Consider the following 21,139-nt stretch of genomic DNA (forward strand, 5'->3'; position numbering starts at 1 on the left):
ATGAAAAACCAAGATGCAAAAAGATATTAAGTGGTTCAGTAGTTAATGTTTTTTCCAGGGCTCCTTAGCTGTATTATTGTTCTTGCTGTAGTATTTTTCACTCCGGTGGAATACCCAAGTATGAAATTAATAAAGATCATATTTTATTACATCCAAAATAAATTGTTATATTTAAATGACCTTCCTAGAAATTGGCGATATAAAAACTGTAACATAAGAAGGTGTTTATTTCAGAAAAAATAATTGCAGCATTTGCTTGAAGTATCCTGAACATTTGGCAGGATTTCATACTTATGCTAAGGAGATGTAAACCAGAAGCTGATAATTTAGCATCTACTATAAAAGGGTCTGGTTTAAAGTGGAAAGAAATATTCTTCAACTGTTTTTTAGTTAAAACTAAACTCAAATATTCTTCCTCTAAATATTGTATGAGTAATTCTGGAACCAATGTATCACTGACCTTCAACTCACTTTTTGAATTTACAAAAATGGATTTCCTCTATACCAGCCCCTAGATATATGTTAATGCTGTCACTGAACAAAGCACCCTCTGTGGGGTGTACCTGCAATGGGCCCATGTTTGCAGGCCTTGCCTCAAAGATGATTTGCAGTTGAGCTGTGATGGAAATGGAAGACAGCACATTGGTACTTTGTTGCTTGGACACTTCTCGTCCTTTTGTGCATATCCCTGCTGTGCACTGTGCATACCCTTTTCTGAGAGCAGTGCTCTTGTTGGCATGAAAGGCTCTGGTCTATTGATTTGACTGTTTGCTTGGGCAAATCACAGATTTCCTACATTTGAAATGGAAAGTAATAACTTTCTGCCTTTGTAAAATGCACTGAAGTAAGTGTGTTGTACATTTATACATGAAGAGGCCATTCAGGCAGCCAAAAGCTGTTTTGTATTGACGTGTCCTATTCAGGGCTGGTTTGGTTTATAGTTAATTTTAAATTAAGGCTCTTACTGGAAGGAATGATCTTATATGGTAAGTTAGATGCAGACACTCTGTTATAACATATACATTATAGCTAATATATATTTGCTCTTAACTGGTCTATAATTGGTTAAGGGTTAGTGTTAAGTAGATGATTTATTTCCTGTAAGTCCTGCCACTTATTAAAGTTGTGACCTGCAGCAGGAAATGAGGTGTGGGCAAAATGAAACTGAACAGCTGCAGATTTTTGTAAGGGGGAAGTACTACTTAGCAGATTCCTTATGTCAATTCAGTGATTAGGAAATAAAACTAGGACAACAGGGTGTAAATATGTTCCTAATACACTACTGACATTTCAGTTGTTTTTGTTAATAGCAAATAATTTTCCAATAGCAAAAAAGATTTACAAGGCCATTCGTAGGTCTTAATAGTTGCATAGCATAGCAAACAGACTCAATATACTGTACTTCATAAAATAACATATGATTATTTTTAATAGAAAAATTGTGAAACCTGTTAAATATTTTTGTAGACACATTTGACAGTTTTCAGTCTAGTTATGTGATGTACAAATTCCCTGATGCAAGATAACTTCTAAAACAGTTCTTTAATTTTCCTAGGGGAAGAAACCGTGATTGCTGTACCACATGGGAGTCGCAGTGTGAGAATTACCCTAAAAGGACCAGCACACCTTGGTATGACTGAGCTGTTTTATATATTTATTCATAGGCAGAAGATAAAACCAGAACCTTGTATCTGAACTCATCCTAACTTTGGGAATATGGGTAAGATCATGACCCTGATTCCTCTTCCCATCTTTAATATCCAGCCTGGAGATAGTCCTACAGAGCACTGGAAGTTCACTTAGTAAAAAGAAATAGCATACACAGTGCTAGTTTCTAAATTTATTTAAACCAAGTGGTTCATATATAAGACATCTGAAATACAGTACACTCTTAAACTGCATGCAAACAATTACATCAAAATTGCTTTCAAAGGATTATGTGTGGAATCAATAGCACTCGTATAACCCAGCAGCAGATTTCTGTTGAAGAGCCTGTGATAGCGTAAATAGTCCAGTTGAAGTCACACTTGGTCAGCGAGCAGGATTCAAGGAAAAGTAATCTAGGTAAAAATGAGGTAAGGTAAACAAAATACGTAAAGTTAATTACACAACTCCTGTTTCCTTGTAATACTTTTGATTGTTACATATCATCTATGAGAAACAGTTTGGTATTCTGTTAGATGTTTATTTCCTAATATTTTCTATAACGCTGATCGTAGTACCTATGGTAATTTCTTTACGCATAGGCCTACTTTACATAAAGAACTAATAATTTCAATTATAATTGGGACTGCCATACCAAGCAATGAAATAAATCATTCATTTAACATTTTAAGCAATTTTTTATTAGTAAAAGTGGACAACTTAGTCTGAATCATAGGAATAAAAAGGACTTCTACTGCTCGGAGATATGTAAACAGAATACAAAAATGCATTTTATTTGAAAATTACTCATCTATTTGTTTGCTTTGAAGAATATATTGTCATTTTCTTTCAAAGAAAAAATGGAATAAGACTTCCACTTTAGAGCAGCTCCGGAATGACAATAACTTCTAAGTATAACACTCATATCAACAATGTACAAAGCTGAACTTATCTTGAAATAAATAATATTCATGTAAAACTGTGGCAAGGGATGTATGAAGGAGTGATCGTGATCAGTTCAGGTCAGGAGTCTTGGTCTTTCTTAAGTAGTTCTGCAGAAGGAAGTTGTTGTTTCAGCTTTGTATGAGGAAAAAGTACTAGATTCAGTGGCTCCTGGGGGATTTCTGGAAAGCTCCTGAGGAATGCAGCAGCAACTCAGTAACTAAGTACAGAGTGCTCCTGGCTTCCTACCCAGGGTGGTTCTGTAAAGAAGCTGTGGCTTGGCATTACCTTTTTTAGTTAGTTCTCTAGCTGGACAAGAATTGTGAAATGTTCCTTTAACCACTTCCCCCAGCACATCTGTTTGCAAGTCTGTGAGGATTTAGACGTTTGTTACCTAAAATTAAGACGGCAGAGGTGAAAAACAAGTGAGCACTGTTGTGAGGAGGGAGGTGGAAATTGTTTCTGACCAGATCTTCAAGAACCGATGTTCTAGGGGATGTGCTTTGGGAAAATTTGCTTGTCCACCTTTCTGACTGCATGTATGTTTGTGGGTGTTTGTCACTTCACAGAAAATATCGAGTAATCTTTGGTCTGCAACTTCATTGACTTCTGTGTGGGTGTGCTGGTATGATTAAAGGCAGAATTTAAAAAATAATCACCTACAATTACAAGGTTCATTTGTCAGAGACATTCTTCCTGGCTTTTAAGGAGTTGAATTTAACAGGTGGAGCAGGGACTACTTACTGTAGAATTTTATACTGCCTCCTGTTGCCAGTATGTATTTGCTAACATACGTACTTAAGTAAAGTCAGCAGCAATAGCAAATGCTCGAAGAGCACTATGGACTGTCTGGCACTTTTCCCGTGATCTTGTGTTCTTTGGTGCTTCATTCTGGGCTTAATGATCTGCTCTTGTTCCAGGGAAACACAGCTGATGGATTAATCAAAAATGGAAATGTGGTTGGAGATGTAGCGCATAACAGATTTGAAACAAATAAATGCTCTGAACGTTGTTTTACAGTAAGCAGCTTAGTGTTTTAGGAAAGACTGCCTTTCTGTGTAGCTGGTAAGGATAAGTGTTTTGGTTTTGTGTTATAGACACTTTAAGACAGGCAACAGATTCATCAGAGAGCAAAGGTGTTACTTTGGGTTTTTACAGATAGGTCCCTCTTGTACTTCTGTCTGCTTGGGTTTTGTGAATGATTTGGTGGAAAATAACCAAATAATTAGTACAAAAACGGTTGTGAATAAAATGTTTCATTGTGTTGGTTTTGGTTTTGATTTGAACTGTATTATGGCTTTGCTAGCAGTTGTTGTAAGAGCATTAGAATCAAAAGAAAGACTGAAAGTTCCCTGAAAATAATCCTCCAGCAGAAGAAACAGGAAAACCAGAAGCTAATATTTTTACAAGTGGCTAATACTAGATAACTAAGTTCATGAACTTTGAGAGGTTAAACTTCACTAAAAGGAACTGAAACTTTTTTTTTCCCTTTTTGTGAATTTCTTCTCCACTTGCAATGATTTGCATTACTTGACAGTATTTAGCTATACATCTGTGCACTGCTTTGGCTTTTGATGGGTGCTAAGAGGAAGACAATGTTGCTTGCAATTTGAAAATAAAGCATGTTTTACTTTGGGCCCCTGTATTGTGCTATCTACAAATGAATCGCAAGGAAAACAAAGAGCTTTTGGGTAGCAACATGATTTGCTGCTTCTTGCACTTGGAGCAGGAGCTATTTCCCCAGGAATTCTTCACTGCATCTCTCTACACAGTGAGGCATCTGGAGTGGGTTCCCCATGCCACGCTGCCCTGCTCCTGCCTGCCACTGAGACTATGGGAGGCTTTTGTGGTGGGTCTTCCATCCACAGCTGGGCAAGGCATTTCCATGGGGAAAATGTTCTTTTTATCAAGGTAAAAGAAGTAACACAGAGAGACGGTTATAGGTCTTTGGCACCAGCGATCTTGTTAGGCACAGAAACAGCTGAGCACTCAAGAGAGTTTCCTGTCCTTATGACTGTGCACATCTGGAGTCCTAAAGACCTCTCAAGGAAATGCTTCCCTAACATAGGATGGGGCAGCTTACTCCTGAAGTCAAACTTCCCACCTCTCCAGGGTTACAGGACCCTGCAGAACAAATAAATGTTTGGTGAATTCTCTTCTAAACCTTGCCTGTAATCCAGTTGGTGAAACCTTTGTTCCCAGCTACTGCTCTGAAATCAATAAAGTATTTTTTTGGGGGGGGAACTGCTCCCTAAGAAGAATTATTATGTTATGTATGTGTTACATACACTAGATGCTTGATTTCACTCTGTTGGAGAAGCCTGTGATGACAAGCATTAGATACTACTGAGCAGGAACATATTGCATCAGAGGTTATCCGTTGTGCTGTGGGTAGCTCTTCATCTCCCTGTGTGACACACTTCTGGGAAAATCTGCGCAGCTGTTCTAAGTTTCACTGACATGACCTCCAGAGATACAGGCCATCACTCTATAGCTGGACCTTACAAATAAGCACATGCTTTGGATTCAAATCTAGTGTAGCTCTAACATAAATGTATGTGCGCTCTCAGTGAGTTACCATGTTGTTGGTTGCTGAACAATATTTTTGGTTTGTGCTTAGAAAAATATAAAAATTATTTTTTTATGAAGAAAATTAGCATAAAGACTGTAAAGTAATGCAGCTCAGGTCACCAAATTAGCATCTTTAACATCTTTTTGCAACAGCCAGATGTCTTGCTTTGCAGTCTTAAATGCTAGTTTCAAAGGGGTCTTCTACTCCTGAGGGATCCCGCTGACTTTATGTGGAGTTGGAAGTACTTGAGATTGGCTGATTTGACTCTTACTCAATGAAATTACAGAATAACAGGCACCATGCATTAATATTTACTGTTAAGCAGTGTAAGTTTGGGGTCAAGGCTTGCAGAAGCTTAATCCAAGAATGCTGAATTCCGGATATTTAAAAGGTTATTTTGTAATGCAATCAGGAAAGAAAACTTCCATTAAAATGACAAACAAGAATATGTAGTAATTGTCTAAATACTTGTTGCTTTTTCTATGATTTGTTTGTATCGATTTGTTCCTAATGGAAACATGTTGGACAATGGGGCACTTTGGTTCCCAGAGATTTGTTTTTTCTTTTTGAGAAAGTACATTTGATTCACTGCTAGATTCCTACCCTATGATCAGCATAATGTCATTTCCTAGAATATATCCTTCCTTAAACTTCTTTCTGGTCATGTGTGTGATCTTTGTTATACCTATGAGCGTAGTGGAACCTAATGCTTAGAAACTTCGGATAATGTTGGTACCTTTTCAAGGCAGTTAATTTCTTCTACAATTTCTTCACTGTCTTTGTTGGGAGTGCTCCAGAATGCATTTGTATTGTAAAAGATCTTAAGGAAGAAAACAGTAATGATGGACTGCAGCATTCAGAGTGTGTTTTCAGTGCAGGTAAAAACAGATGCTCTTAACCTAGATTATCTAGCCTGAATTAGGTGACTCTGTTAAAGTAAAGGCAAGGTAGTTGGAGAAAGAGGGTATTTATAGCTTGTCTAAAGGTTCCTTTTAACTAGCTTTGAGCTCATCTGAGATTCATGCCTTTCTCATCCAGTGCTCTGATAGATTGTAACCAGACCAGTGTATTTCAAGTCATGCATCTTGCTGTGCTTGTACGCTGTATTATGAGAAGCCCAAAATTCTGCCTTCATTGTGAATATCTTCCTTTAGCTTTGTCTACATATAGTTCAATCAGTTTACTGGAAGTGGCTCAGTTCTAAAATGCTTTGTCTGTCTTCTGGAGGTTGTGGGCTGTTAGTTTAATTTGTTCCCAAGGAGTGCAGAACAGCTCAAAAAGGGTTTTCATCACCACCTGTTCTGAGAAAGGACATCCTTCAGGCAGTGCTGCAGCTACCCACCTCCTGGCTGTGTTTTTTGCTCACATGGGAAATACTCAAAGTTGAGTTAATGACCTCTGGAATGGGTAGAGTGATACAGGTATTGAGTAGAGTGTTTGGTGAGTTTAACACAATTCAGGCTTCTCTGGAGACTGATTGCTGAAATTGCTAGGCTTTTGGGTTGCATGGAAGTATGAGTTATTTTTCTGTATATTGATTCTGTCTGTTTTGAGTTTCTTTCAGCTTGCCCTGCAGAGTCTATTGTTTTATAACTGCATAGAGCACTTGGTGTAGGAAAAACTCTCAGAAGTGCTTCTGGTATGAAAGAATAGTGTGTTCAGGCAGATATTCCTGTGCTGACATGTCATGCAATTATGTATCAGCCTGTAATCTAAAGCAGCTAATATTCTCACAGATATTCTGTGTGGGTTTTTTAGTGCACATATACAGCTGTAACTTGCAGGGAAAATTCTAAACAGTACTTTCTGACTTCCTTGAAAATAAAAAATATTCTGTTTAAGTTTACTAATTGTATGTTTCTTCTTTAGTTATAGAGTCAAAGACACTACAAGGAGACAAGGGAGAGCACAGTTTCGATGCTCCTGGAACAATTGTCATAGAAAATACAACTGTTGAATTTCAGAAGAGTACAGACAGGGAAATCATAAAGATCCAGGGACCTCTTGGAGCAGATTTCATTATCAAGGTGGGATGTGTGTATGTACAAATCTACAAAGATATTGCAAGTATGTGCAACAGAGTAGGTGGCTGTTCATCAGGTTGTAGCAATACCACAAAATCTTTTGGCTAGCAAATAAGGAATCGTAATTACAGTCCAGACCAGTATATCCAAACAAAATAAAATGTTACGAAGTTAATGTGTTTGCTGTGGTGGAAAGTACCACAGGATCTTTAATGGTAAATGTGGCCAGGACTTTTGTTTTAAATATTACTGAAAGAGTAAGAGCGTGATCCTGTGCAGTGGATTGGTGTTAATCCAATTGCAGACTGCCACCTACTGAATCTGAGCACTGCTTCCAGCAGCACCCTACAGTCTCCCTTAGACATTGCTAATCCAGCTACTGACCATTTCTAATCCTTTTACGTTTCTCTTCTACGCAGACCACATACTGATGGCTTGTGCCATACGTGCAGGAATTTCTATCTAGAAACATAGCAGTGTTTGACTGTCAAAGGAAGATAGTCATACGGTTTTCCATTGGAAATGACAGGTGTTTCAGTATAATCACATCACTTGGCTTTATCTATCATGTTGTAGAAACAGACTTTCAGTAGTTTTTATTTTGCATCTCCAATATCATATGTGCAGTTAGACTTACCTGAACATGAACCAGTGCGCTTAGATCAATTATAGACTTCCCTCTCCAGCAAATTTTAAAAATTTTCTTAACAAAGAGATAAGACAGAAGAATACAGTTAGGAACTTTGCCGATCAAGGATAGACAATCAAATAGTCACATTAGTACCTTGAATACTTTGAAAAACAAAGCAACTTACAAGTGTTTGACTATTGGAAACTTAATTGTTACTCTAGACTTTCTAGAGGTTTCATGCCTGTTATTGTATTACTCTTTGTGCTGCTATTATATGTGAATTATGTTTTGAAATGACATGAACAGTGGAGTACAGTATACACATGTGTTGTAATGGAAATTTCTTCAGACCAGGTACTCTGGATCAAAAGAGAGTGTGGTTCAGTTCTTTTTCTATCAGCCCATCAGTCATCAGTGGAGACAAACAGAGTTCTTCCCCTGCACAGTGACATGTGGAGGAGGTAAGAAATGGCAATATTTCAGGAGTGTTTACAGCTGATTATTAAAAGTGGCTGATTTACAACCCTTGTTCTGCATTTTTACTGATTAAATGTTTGTGTTTCTTTGCACACTGCTGGTTCTTCAGAAAAACAAATGACAGAGTAGCAGGTAAGTTGGTTGGTTTAGTATGAACATAGGGTTTTTTTATACCTTATATTACTGGAAGTCATGTTTTTTCCATAAGGAATGATCATTTGAGTAAGAACTTTGGCTAAGAAATAAAGCTATGACATTCAAAGTGGAAAATGACGGTTCATAAAGGATGTTTTGGGGAAGTAAGAAAAGACATACAATGAGATTTTAAAATAAGGATAATCAAGAGATGAAGGAAGAAGATATTTCTGGCCACAGTAGTAGACATGAGGAAGAGTTTTAGAACATTTACTTTAGAAATTAATTACACAGAAAGCAGAATAAGTAGAGAGAATTTAAAGAACAGCTACTATCAATATTTTTGACTTTCTGAGCTTAGATATTTAACCCTGATGGTAATTAAAGCAGAAAATAGTGTGCTGTAGTGTCTACTTCTGGTTTAAACACTAAAACTTATATAATGCTTAGATGAAGTGCAGCTCAGCTCTGCTACTGCTCATCCAGCCCAGCCCACTGCTTGTCATGTCTGGTTCTGCAAAAAGCATGACCTCGTGGTAGGAGTAGTGTTTGACATTGTAGATAGCTATTTCAGTTCAACTAGCATTACCCAGGTCGCCTGAAAAACACACTGAGATACTAGTGATGCTGGTGTAGTGATTTTCTTGGAGAGTACAAATATGGTTTAAATAGTTACTTGGGACATAAGTAAAAAGAGTGAAAGATGTTTAAAGCACAAGCAGAGTCTGGGGATTTTTTGCCGGACCATCCGTTTTGGCACTTGCACCTCACTTTAATCTGAAATGCAGACATTATATGTGTATAATATGTAGTCCCACAGGAAACTACTGTATCTTATAAGATACTTGGCCTCATGAAGTGTGATTCTTGCTAGAACTGTGAGTGGCAATACATATCCTCTGATGATTCCATCACACTGTGTTTATGAATTTTTCCCTAACCTGTCTGACAAGGGAAGGAGTGTAAAACATCACAGTTATTTTTGAGGACTGCATGTAAACAGTGGATAACTCAAGGGACGTATTTACCTTCAAAGTTATTGGCTCAAATCCAGCCTTATTCAGACTGGTGTTGTGGTTTGAAAATTAGAGCTATGTGTCAATCTCTCTGAAATTAGCCAGCGTTTTCAAGCATACTTTGTAGCTACATGTCTATAATATGAAACTGGTACCTTTTTCAGTGGGGCTTGACACTCTTGATGGCAGTCCTGAGAGAGGCCAGTAACTGAAGAAGCACAGAAACTAAGCTACTTGCTTACTTGTGAAAGTAGTAGCATTAAGAATGGCATATTACTGAGGCATGCGAGGAAGTTGTATTGCAGCTGCCTGGCTTTAACGTGTTATCTTAAAGTGGATTTAGGATCCAGATTGTCTGTTTGGCGTCTTTTACTGGCAGTAAAAGAAAAAGTTCCTCACAACAGAAACTTGGAATCAGCACACCACCATTCCTCTCGTGGATGCTTCCTCTACGTTTAATTCTCTGATCTCCATGTGTGGGAAGGAGGAGTGTGACGGGCATCTCGGAAAGCGCAGTCAAGCTTGAATGACCAAGAATGTTTAAATATTGTGTTTATCTTGTTTGCAAGTGGCGTATCTTCTTGGTCTTTTCAGTACTTACAAGATCTGGAAAATACATGCTTTGAGCACTGAAACTGCTTAGTTCTTCTTTAAGGGTATCACTCTCATGCATGATGACACTTTGAATCAGCCAAGAGACACACAAGTGAAGCCACTGATATATGATACTTAGCATTTTCCGTGGACCCTGGGACTTGTGCTGTTAGTTTATTGACTCTATTTGGATTTTAATTCTTGTGGTTTTGAACTTTTTTTCTTTGCACATACCAGAACATCCTCCTCCTCTCCTCACTTTAAGTCCAAGTCAACTCTTTTGAATTAGTCTTTTTTTCTTAGCCAAAAAAGCAACCTAGAGGTTTATAAAACCCAGATCCCTTCTTGTAACTGTTCTCCACACCATTTTTTTTTTTTCCACCAAGTAGTTACTTCAAGTTTTCTTTTGTTGGCTCTTCAACTAGGAATGTTCTTAAAACTATTTCTTGGTTTTCTACAGTTTAACTTAGCAATGTTTTTGGATCTCATCTTCAATTCCTCTGGCTTTCTGTTTTAGGTATTTATTTTTTTTAGCATGCATGACTGTGTAGTATAGATCTCTAACATACATGGTAACTCCTCCTTGGGGGAGGGCAGTTATAAGTTGTGGAACGTGTAGTAGAACCATATGACTTTGTAGAGTTGTCTCTGTGACAGGTGAGCTGCTCCAGTACAGGTATTCCTGCGTCACATAAAAATCTGTATACTTTTACTCTTATACTTAGAATATTACTAGAATAACGTGCCAGAGTCTCACCTAGTGTTAAGATAGGTTAATGTCATTGTTACGCTGAATTGCCTTAAATGAAGATCTGGTCCTGCATGTTCCTGTGCAGTGTTTCCTTGTTTAAAAGCAAACCAAAGAAGAGTAACACAGGAAATTAATTCAATGGGCAGTGCATTATTTGAGGTGGGGAATAAGGCTGCTTTAATTTATCTCCACTACCAAAATTTAACTTTGCTTCTGCATTAGGTTATCAGCTTAATTCAGCTGAATGCGTGGATATTCGTCTGAAGCGTGTTGTTCCTGACCACTATTGCCATTACTATCCAGAAAACAAGAAACCAAAGCCCAAGCTAAAGGAATGCAACATGGATCCCTGCCCCTCTAGGTTTGTATGACAAATTTAAGTGTGTGGTATAGTCAGTGACTAAGGAAGGCGCAATTGTATTTACTGAATTTCATTTCTTTTTCTTCTTTGAGGCTACTTAATCTTGGATGATTATTGCATGCATTAAAGGCTGATGTCTGGCACCACTGCCAATGGATTTGTAGTACTTCTTCAGTGTTGCAGAATAGGAGACTTTGCTTTATACAGAGATATCGTAAATACCAGTATGTTCAAGGACTAGTTCTACTTTATGTTTTTTGCTGAGTGGTACATCACTAGTACAAGGATTTTGTGAGGTTGTGTGAGGAGGACAGATTTTTTGCCTGCTCTTGGATTTATTGATGCTGCCATTCAGGATTTCTCATTAGACAGATAGTAGGTCCAGTTCTCACTCAGTGTAGAAGTTTTGCACATGGTTTAACTTGGTTTATTCATCTGCCTACCATAAAAGTTTCATTCTTCATTTGTACTGTGGAGTTGACAATTTTTAAAGTTGGAGGCGGTGGGGTGTTGTTTTTAGGGGGGTTTTTTTGGTGGTTTTTTGGTGGTTGTTTTTTTTTTTTACATTAAGAATTAAAACAAACAAACAAAAAAAACCCCAAAAACCAAAAAAATAATTCAAAGTAAATATACTTGTGGTACAAATACCACAGAATATTATTGCCACATTATAAAGGCTATAAGGCTATAGTACACATAAATTGTATTGAATTGCACTACAGTATGTCAAACTAACTTTTGGATTGTCTGGTGAGGTTTCCTGGCTGTGCTAAAGAATCTTAAAATAACATCACAGTATCAAGTCCCAGAACCTCACATTAATATGCCAGCTGGCTCAGCTAGAGTTATATGCAAGAAGAAAAGGAAACACTCTCAATGGATTTCATTTCCTATAGCTAAACTGTCCATTTCCTTTCATTCCTGTTGAACATAATTGTTGATAGTGACCTCTAACAGTTATAGATGTGCAGACTTTTAAGTTTTTTTCCTGGAGAGTTGATCACTATATGGAGTGGTAGGACTTCAGTAATGCTTAATGGCAACGGGTGCCAAATGTTGCAAAGCTGGAATCGGAAAATAAAAAAAAAGGGAAAGAAATGGCGTAATTATCTTTTTCCTTGCAAATGTAGCTTATACAGACAGAAAAACGGAAGTACTACTGGATATAATATCGTATTTCTTAGTATTGGAAGTAAGGCTTTATGCCTGCTCTGTGCTGTGCAGTTCAAATAAACAACTCTAGAAGGGTCCTAAGCACCATTCAGGACCTATCTAGGACTAATCCTGTGATGCATTTATTTCACTACCACTCATGGTCCTCAGCAGTCTTTGTTAGAGATGTAAGTATGGAACTATTTTCTTGTTAATAAAGTAGCACAGACCTAAAGGATCACTGATAATAAATTTCTCCACTAAGACTTGCTCATTTAATATTTTTTTGATGGTATGAATTGGAGAAACTGTATGGTGAATCTATCCATGCAGAAGAGGTAAGATTACATGAGTCATTTGCCACAAGGGTAATGTGTAATGAATGTAAGATTCCCTCATTTCACATTGGGAATTGCTTACTTTAAGCATGATCATGTAAGAGTATGTACTTGATGTACAGTCTCAGGTATGAGAAATAATGATGCAGTATTTATTTTATTGACAGTGATGGATTTAAAGAAATCATGCCCTATGATCACTTCCAACCACTTCCTCGGTATGTATAATCAGAAGAGCATGTGTGTCAGCATTAGCACAATTTTCACTGCAAATATACTATTTGAGCACTAAGATCATGGAACATCTTCTAATTTTTTGCTATATGGGGAAGCAAGTTTATGACAATCCTGTACGCACCTTTGAAGCTTGTGATTTATTTCAGTGTGTTCTGGATGATTACCTTAACAGTAAGAGGTTAAAATGCTCTTCTTGAAGATGTCAACGTGGAAGACTTTTGAATAGAGTTGTCCCCCTAAGCCTTCTCCTGCTGTAGCGCTGAGAAGAGCATCTCCTTTAAAATGCGCATATGAATTCTTGTCTTGAAAGGTTTTTATTTTGAAAATGTATGCAATGAATGTATTCTTTTATAGAACAGGTCTTCCTATGTTACAGGACTCTAGAAATTCTTTTTCCTTTGAGAGGGCTCATTCTTCTGCCCTTCTTTAGACCTACACTCTATTTATTGACATCAAGACTGACGTGTCACTTTAAAGATACTGAGTTGTCTGAATATCTATTGCCTAAAATTAAGTCATCAGAGCACAGTTTGGTGCCTTTTTTTTTTTTTTCCCCACCTGAATCTATCACAAGAATGTAAAACTTCTTGGGAAGGCTTAGATGTTTTGTAAAGAATGTTAGGACTAAAAAGCATTGAGCCAGATTTACTGTTAATGTATAGAATTATCGTTGATGGAGTTAGATGCATATTTATCTGAGTTGAACGTCTGCTTTATTATGTCATGAAATGAATAATGTGTATTTTTCTAAAGTAGTAAAGATATGAAGTAATAAGAATGAAATCATAGACTTGCACGGCTCAGTGGAGCTACTGATTACAGCTGATATAAGTGTCATGGTTTATTTCTGTAGCAATTTATGCTTGTGGATCTGCTGTCCTGTGATGTACTTTGGCTTTCATATATAGATTCACATTTTTTTCCCTCTGCAGCTTTATCCTGTAAAGTTCCATAATTATATTCTGTGTCTCTTCCTTTCCATTTCTTCTGCCAATTCCTTTGTACTTCAGATCTCCTCTGGAACTCAGCACGATTTATTTACGTGTGCATTTCAGCTTCTGAACCGCGGCTTGGAGACCAGTTGGAAGAGAAATTTAATGCCCCTTTCTGTCCTTAACTGTGCTCAGCACGTGCATGACACTGTGGTGAGATAGACTGTGTCTGTGATAAAGCTGTGGGCAGATTCTCTTCTTTCAGGCACTGAGAACTACAGACAAAGGAGACCCACCTTGTTTCGACACCTCAGTGTGTCCTGTCAGAAGGTAACCTGGTCTTCCTGGGTGATGCTCAGGAGTAAGAACTGTAAGATAGCAGATGACCAAGCAGGGCTCAGAGTTGGTGCCAGCAGGAAGGAGAGAGAGAAAGCAGGCTGTGTTCCACTGGAAGAACGTGTAAAGAAACACAGCGAAGATACAAAAGCACTTTTTCTTGCTGAAATTTCTGAAAAAAAACAGCAGCTGAAACAGCCAGTTTGTATACCTGCATCATGAGGTGAATCTGGTCCAGCACAGACGCAAGTCTTGCTTCAGTGTAGCAGGATGTGTCGTTTCTGTCCTGTTGCCCGTCAAGTAATGCAATGCATTAGTCTGTGCCAGTTCTGCTGGGGCTTCTTCCATCTTTTCTTTTTGCTTTTTCTTTTCTTATCTGTTTCTTACATGCTAACCCAAGACTGTTCTTGCAAAGCAGGCAGAAAAAGAAAGTATTGTAGATAGGCTTGAGCAAAGCTGCACAGACTCCTTCACCTTGACCAGCAGTCGTACATCACACCTCCTACATAACACGCGGGCCATGTGGAGGGCTGCTTTGCAGTCCTGTGGTGTTTACCACAACTTTCCCATTCACATGAGGAAGTTGTGGGAAAGTCATGGTGCGCACCGCAAGATCTTGAAAGAGTTCTCCTGTGGCTGGAGTTGTAAATGCCCCACTGAAATATTTTTGCAGATGGAGAATTCTTTTGAAATAAATAGAAAAATTTCCCAGGATGAAAATTTTCTTTTAAAGCTTTTGGAATGCCTCCATTTATTTCAGACTTGTTGGACTGTTGAGGATCCCTTGACAGCTGTGGGTTCTGGAAAGTATCTCCTTGACTGCTTGCCCAAGACCCCCCTTTCCCCAGTAGCCATGGACCTCACTCCATCTTGAAAATACTTATGGGAGTATGGGATCTGGAGTGTGTTCGAAACTGATGAGATAAAGAAAAACAACTATAAAACTTTATGCTATAAACACTTGTGAGGCTAGTATTACATATAGCACAGTGAGCCTTACATATATAAATCCATGAGCTGCTAATTCATTGAAGAGTTAATTGCACTTTAGTTCCTGATTTTTTTTAAAGAAAATGAATTAACACTGGCTGTTCATTTAAGTCAAAGAAAAGTGTGTAACTGTTGCTCTTCAAATATGTTTTGGACTTGTGATATGATATCAGTGTCTGGGCATACAGCTTTATTCTGAATGCTTTTGAGTATATATGGTTAATGTTCCATAGCTTGCTGTATGTTTCATACTCATTCTTCTGTTGAGCTTAAGCATGATTAATACGTTTTTGTAGGCAGTTTAATGATTTGCTTAAAATAGGAAATGTCCTTGATTTACCTGCTTGTATCATAGAATGTGGGTAGTAATTACTTAAATTTACCTTTTATTTATAGGCCTTCACTTCATTTACTCTGAGATTATGATTTCCTTTATGATAGCTAAGTTATTCTTGATGAATTGATTTTGGTGGGATATTGTAGTACTTACTTGACGAGTCCATTGTTATAATGGAGACGGTTTTTTTCGTGATCCTTTCTGAACCCCTGCAATTGTTTTAAATTAACAAGACATTGATGAACCGTAAGATGTGCTGCAGAACTCAATTGTTTCCCAGGGCTTAGCTTTGATTTGGGTGGGTGGTAGAAAGAAAGCAAGAAATAGGAGGTGAAGGGTGAGGAAAAATTGCGTGTGGGTAAGTGTAACCTGTAGACAAATGCTATGATAGAAGCTTGTTATCTCTAGACATGACAGGAGTGGGACGTTATTGAAGTCAGTTTTTGCTGAGAAGCGATTGCTTAAACCTACGTTTGTTCTAAGACCAAAAGATAAGTGAAACAGAATTTATAACCTAAAAACCTCCATGTAATTCTCACTTCAGATGGTGCAGCAATTTCCATCTTTGTTGTAGCCGGGTCCAAGATCATGGGTAGATGTCCAGTTTGAAGACATTCCCTCCCACCAGGTTGTCATTCCTCTGTTGGAGGCTACCACCCCACAGCTCTTCTGGTTGACAGGGCTGTGTCTTTCTTGATCTGTGCATCACCCTGCTTCAGGAGAAATCAGCTAGGTTAACCGAAGCATCTGAAATGGATGAGCAGATGCATTTTGCTTGAAGCAATCTGGAAAGTGTGAATACAAACCCATTCAATGGCATTTTCATGAGGGTAGAAAACTCTTGCAGAACTGCAGTGATGACCAGCCAAATGGCACCTGTCACAATATAATTTGTTCACAGTCCTTATGGATGAAGACCGTTTGAATTGAAATGGCTGGGTTTACCCAAAGCAAGTATTAGAATTCCCATAAAAATTCTTTCATGAACAGATTTTTTAAGGGTAGTCTGCATGATGTGGGCAATGATGAGCAACTGTGGGTCATAACACCTTCAGTCTGCACAGCCAGATCTGTTGTTTTCTTTGGACTTCATATAGTCTCAAGTACATATCCTTCTTCATCTCTGACAATGGTAATAAGAGAATATGTGACCATGTAAATTAGCTGTGAAAAATATTCTATTTAGATGATTTAGACTATTTGCAAGTAAAATCATTCCAGTAATTAAACTCAGTATATTTAGGGTCTTTAACATCTGAGAATAAGGTTTTCCGTTATTTTGGGAAGTGTACTTAAATTTATAGTTCTATTTTTCTTCTCATTTTGCACATGCATTTAAACCTGGAATAATGCAACGTAGCTCTGTAATTCAATGTATTTATATTCAATGTGTGGTAAGAATCCAGCAACCAAACTATCAGTGGGTTTTAATGATACTAAAGTTGAATTCAATATTTTCCCCTTTTAATAAAAGTTAGTAGAATAAAAAATGGCCTTATTTTTAATATATGTGAGTTCTTTTTCCAGGTGGGAACATAACCCTTGGACTGCATGTTCAGTTTCCTGTGGAGGTGGTATTCAGAGGAGAAGTTTTGTATGTGTAGAGGAGACCATTCACGGAGAGATACTACAAGTGGAAGAATGGAAATGCATGTATGCCCCTAAGCCCAAAGTCATTCAAACCTGCAATCTGTTTGATTGTCCTAAATGGGTGGCAATGGAATGGTCTCAAGTAAGTTGAAAAGTAATTTTGACCTTTATTCTTGTTTTCTAAAGCAAACCTCTAGTCTTGTGTTACCACATATTTGTAAGCACAGGGCTAACAGAAAAATATAGCCCTGCAAGCATAATTCATAGTACCTACTACGAGTAGTTTATGCTAAGTAATTTGGCCTGATAATCAAAATGTTAACATGTCTACGTGGAGAAAAATGCATATAGAATTATTTATTCCTGCTTTGCACAGAGGAGAAATTAGAGCCAGAGGTCAGGCGCCTTTGCAATCAGGTCATTTGTCTCTCAGTTCTTGATAAATGTAATATTTCACTGCATGTAATAGCTAAAGGCACGTGTGTCTAGGGGCTGACATGTCTGCAGGGGTGATTTTCCAGCATTCTTACCTTTCATTATAGTAACAAGAACATAAAGCCAACTTATCTTGGCTGTAGTTATCTGATACAATCAGATAGCTCAACACTTCTATAATTCCTTAGTTCATCCAAATGACATCACTGACATACAGTGAAGAAACTGCTCTTCAGCACGTCTGACCCAGCTTTAACTGAAAATGACCACTGTGAGAGAGCGTATTCTCAGTACATAGCCACCTCTGTTTCAGACTGTTGCCAATCAGATAAGCTTTACAGAACCCCAAGAAATCTCCTGAGTTCCCAAAACTTAGACATTTTTTCCAGCATCAGCCTTTTCTTTATTCACCTAGCAATGCACGAACAAATTCATACGTCTCTGATACCTGACTGATCATGGAAAAACTTTAGTGATGGCATCATCGGTACTTCTAACTTGCTTTTTAATAGTGTTTGTAAATAGAATAAAAAAGAAACAGCATGAGATGGTTGCATTGTCTCCTGCAGTGCACAGTGACCTGTGGCCGAGGCTTGCGCTACCGAGTAGTGCTGTGTATTGACCACCGTGGGCAGCATGTCGGTGGCTGTAATCCGCAACTTAAACTACACATAAAAGAAGAGTGCATCGTGCCAATACCATGTTACAAGCCAAAAGGTAACTGGAATTCTGTCTGGGTCTGTTATTGTTTTACATTTTTGTTAAGAGAATTAAAAGCCCCTGGTAACCTTTTTCAGAAATGCCAGAAGCTGGAATTTACTAGGACTTATTTCAGTCTTGGCAGAAACAGGCGTTTTAATTATTAGTGCGAGGAAAAGTGCCCTGCTGATATTTTTTGCTGATAATGTGGCCAGACTGTCATGAGGTGAACATGCTAACTAAATCTATACAGCCTGGTCAAATTATGAGAATTAATGAGTTCAACATGGGGAGGAGGAGTTGTTCAATAATACTTGAAACGGGAATGATACTCCATATGTATCGCCTGGGATCTTGTTCGTTTGCATCTCATTAAATGTATCAACATTCTCAGTGGGCCTCATCAGTTCATTAAGTTATAATCAAACTGGTTTCCTTCTCTCTTCTCCATTTCTGCATATTTAAAAGCTCTGTGACAATGATGTAAATTGACAAATATTCTCTAAAAGAGTTGGTAAGGCATAAAACAGTAGGTGGGAAGGTAAAAAGAAAAAAGAAAGATGAAGGGGGAAGCTAGTATATCTTGTCCCGTGCTCATTTATGTCCCTCTGGGCTCAGAAAATTTTAGTGGGTGCTATTTTCATTCTTTCAGGTTTTATTTGAAAGGCTGCATTTCAGACCTTCGCAACTCATCATAAAGATTTACATAGAAAAAGTGAAAACTCTCTGTAGACAACCCTATGTTTCTCTTCAGGATGTTTTCAGACTCTAGAGAATTCCTCAAGCAGAAAAATATTCAGGGTTAAACCATGAAGTAGAAACTAGCACTGAAATTTTAAGAACCTTCTTCTGGGGTTTTACTTAAGTTTGGAGGCACAGATCCTTAATTGGCTTACAGTACTCTGAGAAAAAGCATCACAGTGTATGATGTACGAACAGATAAAAGAAGCTAGTGTTGTTTTTTAAATTAATTGCCCATTTTCGGAAAGCTGGCCAACTCAAAGAAAAAATAATTTTCTATGAAAATTTTCTACTGAAGCCAGTCTATCTGGAGAACAATGTATGTTTGCTGTGCTCTGGCTTCTTTTTCAGCTATAAGCTTAAGTTATGACAACAGTCCATTATGCTGAGGTACAAGCTACAATCTACTAGTAACTACTTACATTTGGGGAAGATGTGGGAAGGAAGTAAAAAATGAAACAGGAGTGGAAACTGAATTACTAGTACCCTTTCAGTAAATAGGGATGTCAGAATGGAGCTCAAACATCATGAAGAATTTTTCTAGTAAATTGTGTATTATTATCCAGTATATCTTAATTCAAAAGCATTATATCAATGGACAACGTAAAGTGTGATGTGCTAAGATGAATAATGCTAACATCTACATATTGCTTTGATTTTGGAGGAATTACTGAATTATTTTTTTTTCTCTACTAGAAAAAAATCCTGTGGAAGCAAAATTACCATGGTTTAAACAGGCACATGAAATGGAAGAGACCAGAACAGTCTCAGAAGAGCCAATGTAAGTACGTTGTCTTTTACAGTGAAGAAACATTTTGCAGATCATCTGGAATGACTGCTGCTATGCAGTTTGCTTTGACAGTTGGCCCTCCTTGGGAGATGAGTTGTGTTGTGAGCTGTTCCTAATTTTACTTCTCAGTAGCTTTGCTTTTGGAGCTCCTGTTCTGGATGACACAGAGCTACTCTATTATAGTGTCCCTATATCATTCAAGCAATGCAAAGTGAACTTAATGTAGCCTAATTAAGCCTTAATTAATGCACGTGGAAGCATTTCAGCAGATGTAAATTAAATAAATTCACTTTAAACCAGTCATTGCTGTTACCTCAAGAATGTAGTGGTTGTATTAAAAATTAAGAGGTGCTTTGTAGGGTTGCCAGGATTTCCTTGGGGGGTGAGACCAATGCATAAAGAAAGTGAGAAAAACCTGCTGATCTCTGAGCTTAGCTGAATCTGTGGGGATAAGTTGTGATATTTTGCACGTGTGTATGTGTCACATAACATCTGGATTTTGTGAGTCCCCTTAAAAGCTAATGGGGTTAAGCCTCACAAAATCTAAGTCCTAGGAATGAAAACATAACTTAAATCCAGCTACACTTGTTCCTGTCCCTTGTAGGTTAGACATCCACACAATTGCTTATACCTCTGTGTATGTTTCATGCATATATGTATCTAATATATTCAATATGTAGTATATAACTTTCTAGAAAGTAGTAACTTTCTGTAAGGTTTTCGTGAGAGATTTTGAACAGTGTTTTGTTGTGCTTTGCCAAATTCTGCACTCATTTGTAGTAATGTTAGTTTAATTCAGATGAGCTTACTGAAGTTACTTTGGATTTATATTGCTCTGAGAGCAGAGCGTGCCCTATAACTTCTTATTTTTCTTCCTCCATCTAGCTATTGCTGATTTTTGGCACACGTGCACCAACAGGTGTGATCATGAGTAAAAAAATCTTTACACCTGCACTGACTCACAGAAGAAACCTCTTGCCAAACAGGTGTTTGCATAGTTATGGTGACTGTACTTTAAACTTTTCACTGCTCTAGCCTCTCAGGTCAAGTGTCAACCTACTGTGAGCCATTATTTCACTCTCCAAATTGGTTGCCCTGAATTCAGGCAGGGTAGTAGCAAAGATGTAAAAGTAAAGTGTGATTGTCAAAGGGGGTGATGCAATCAGATGTGCCTGTTGAATGTAAGCATATCAGAATGAAGGTGTATGAGGCCACCTCTAAAGAGGATTCAGCATGAAGCTATAAAGAAAATGATCCCTAGCATTACAAAATCATGCTGTGGCAACTATAAGCTAATATAGTCTTTAGGTTTTTAGGATCCTTCAGCAGCAGACTGACAGAACAAGCAGGGAGGACAGGCAGGGACCCAGCATGCTAGTTCAGAATGTGTTTCATAGAATCATAGAATCATTATG

General features: G+C 37.8%; 1 protein-coding gene across 1 annotated transcript; it reads left to right on the forward strand.

Moving 5' to 3' along the window:
• Positions 1-1,555: 1,555 nt before the first annotated feature.
• LOC104161221 (ADAMTS-like protein 3) lies at positions 1,556-19,715 on the forward strand (the record flags this gene model as incomplete). The annotated part of the gene is made up of 8 exons (XM_009699569.1): positions 1,556-1,630; positions 7,028-7,185; positions 8,163-8,274; positions 11,009-11,147; positions 12,805-12,855; positions 16,997-17,201; positions 18,064-18,211; positions 19,631-19,715. Coding segments are annotated over 8 exons (973 nt in total), but the record flags the coding sequence as incomplete, so codon positions are not given.
• Positions 19,716-21,139: the final 1,424 nt, after the last annotated feature.

The sequence above is a fragment of the Cariama cristata genome, unplaced genomic scaffold (assembly GCF_000690535.1).
Source record: "Cariama cristata isolate BGI_N322 unplaced genomic scaffold, ASM69053v1 scaffold15744, whole genome shotgun sequence".
NCBI lineage: Eukaryota > Metazoa > Chordata > Aves > Cariamiformes > Cariamidae > Cariama > Cariama cristata.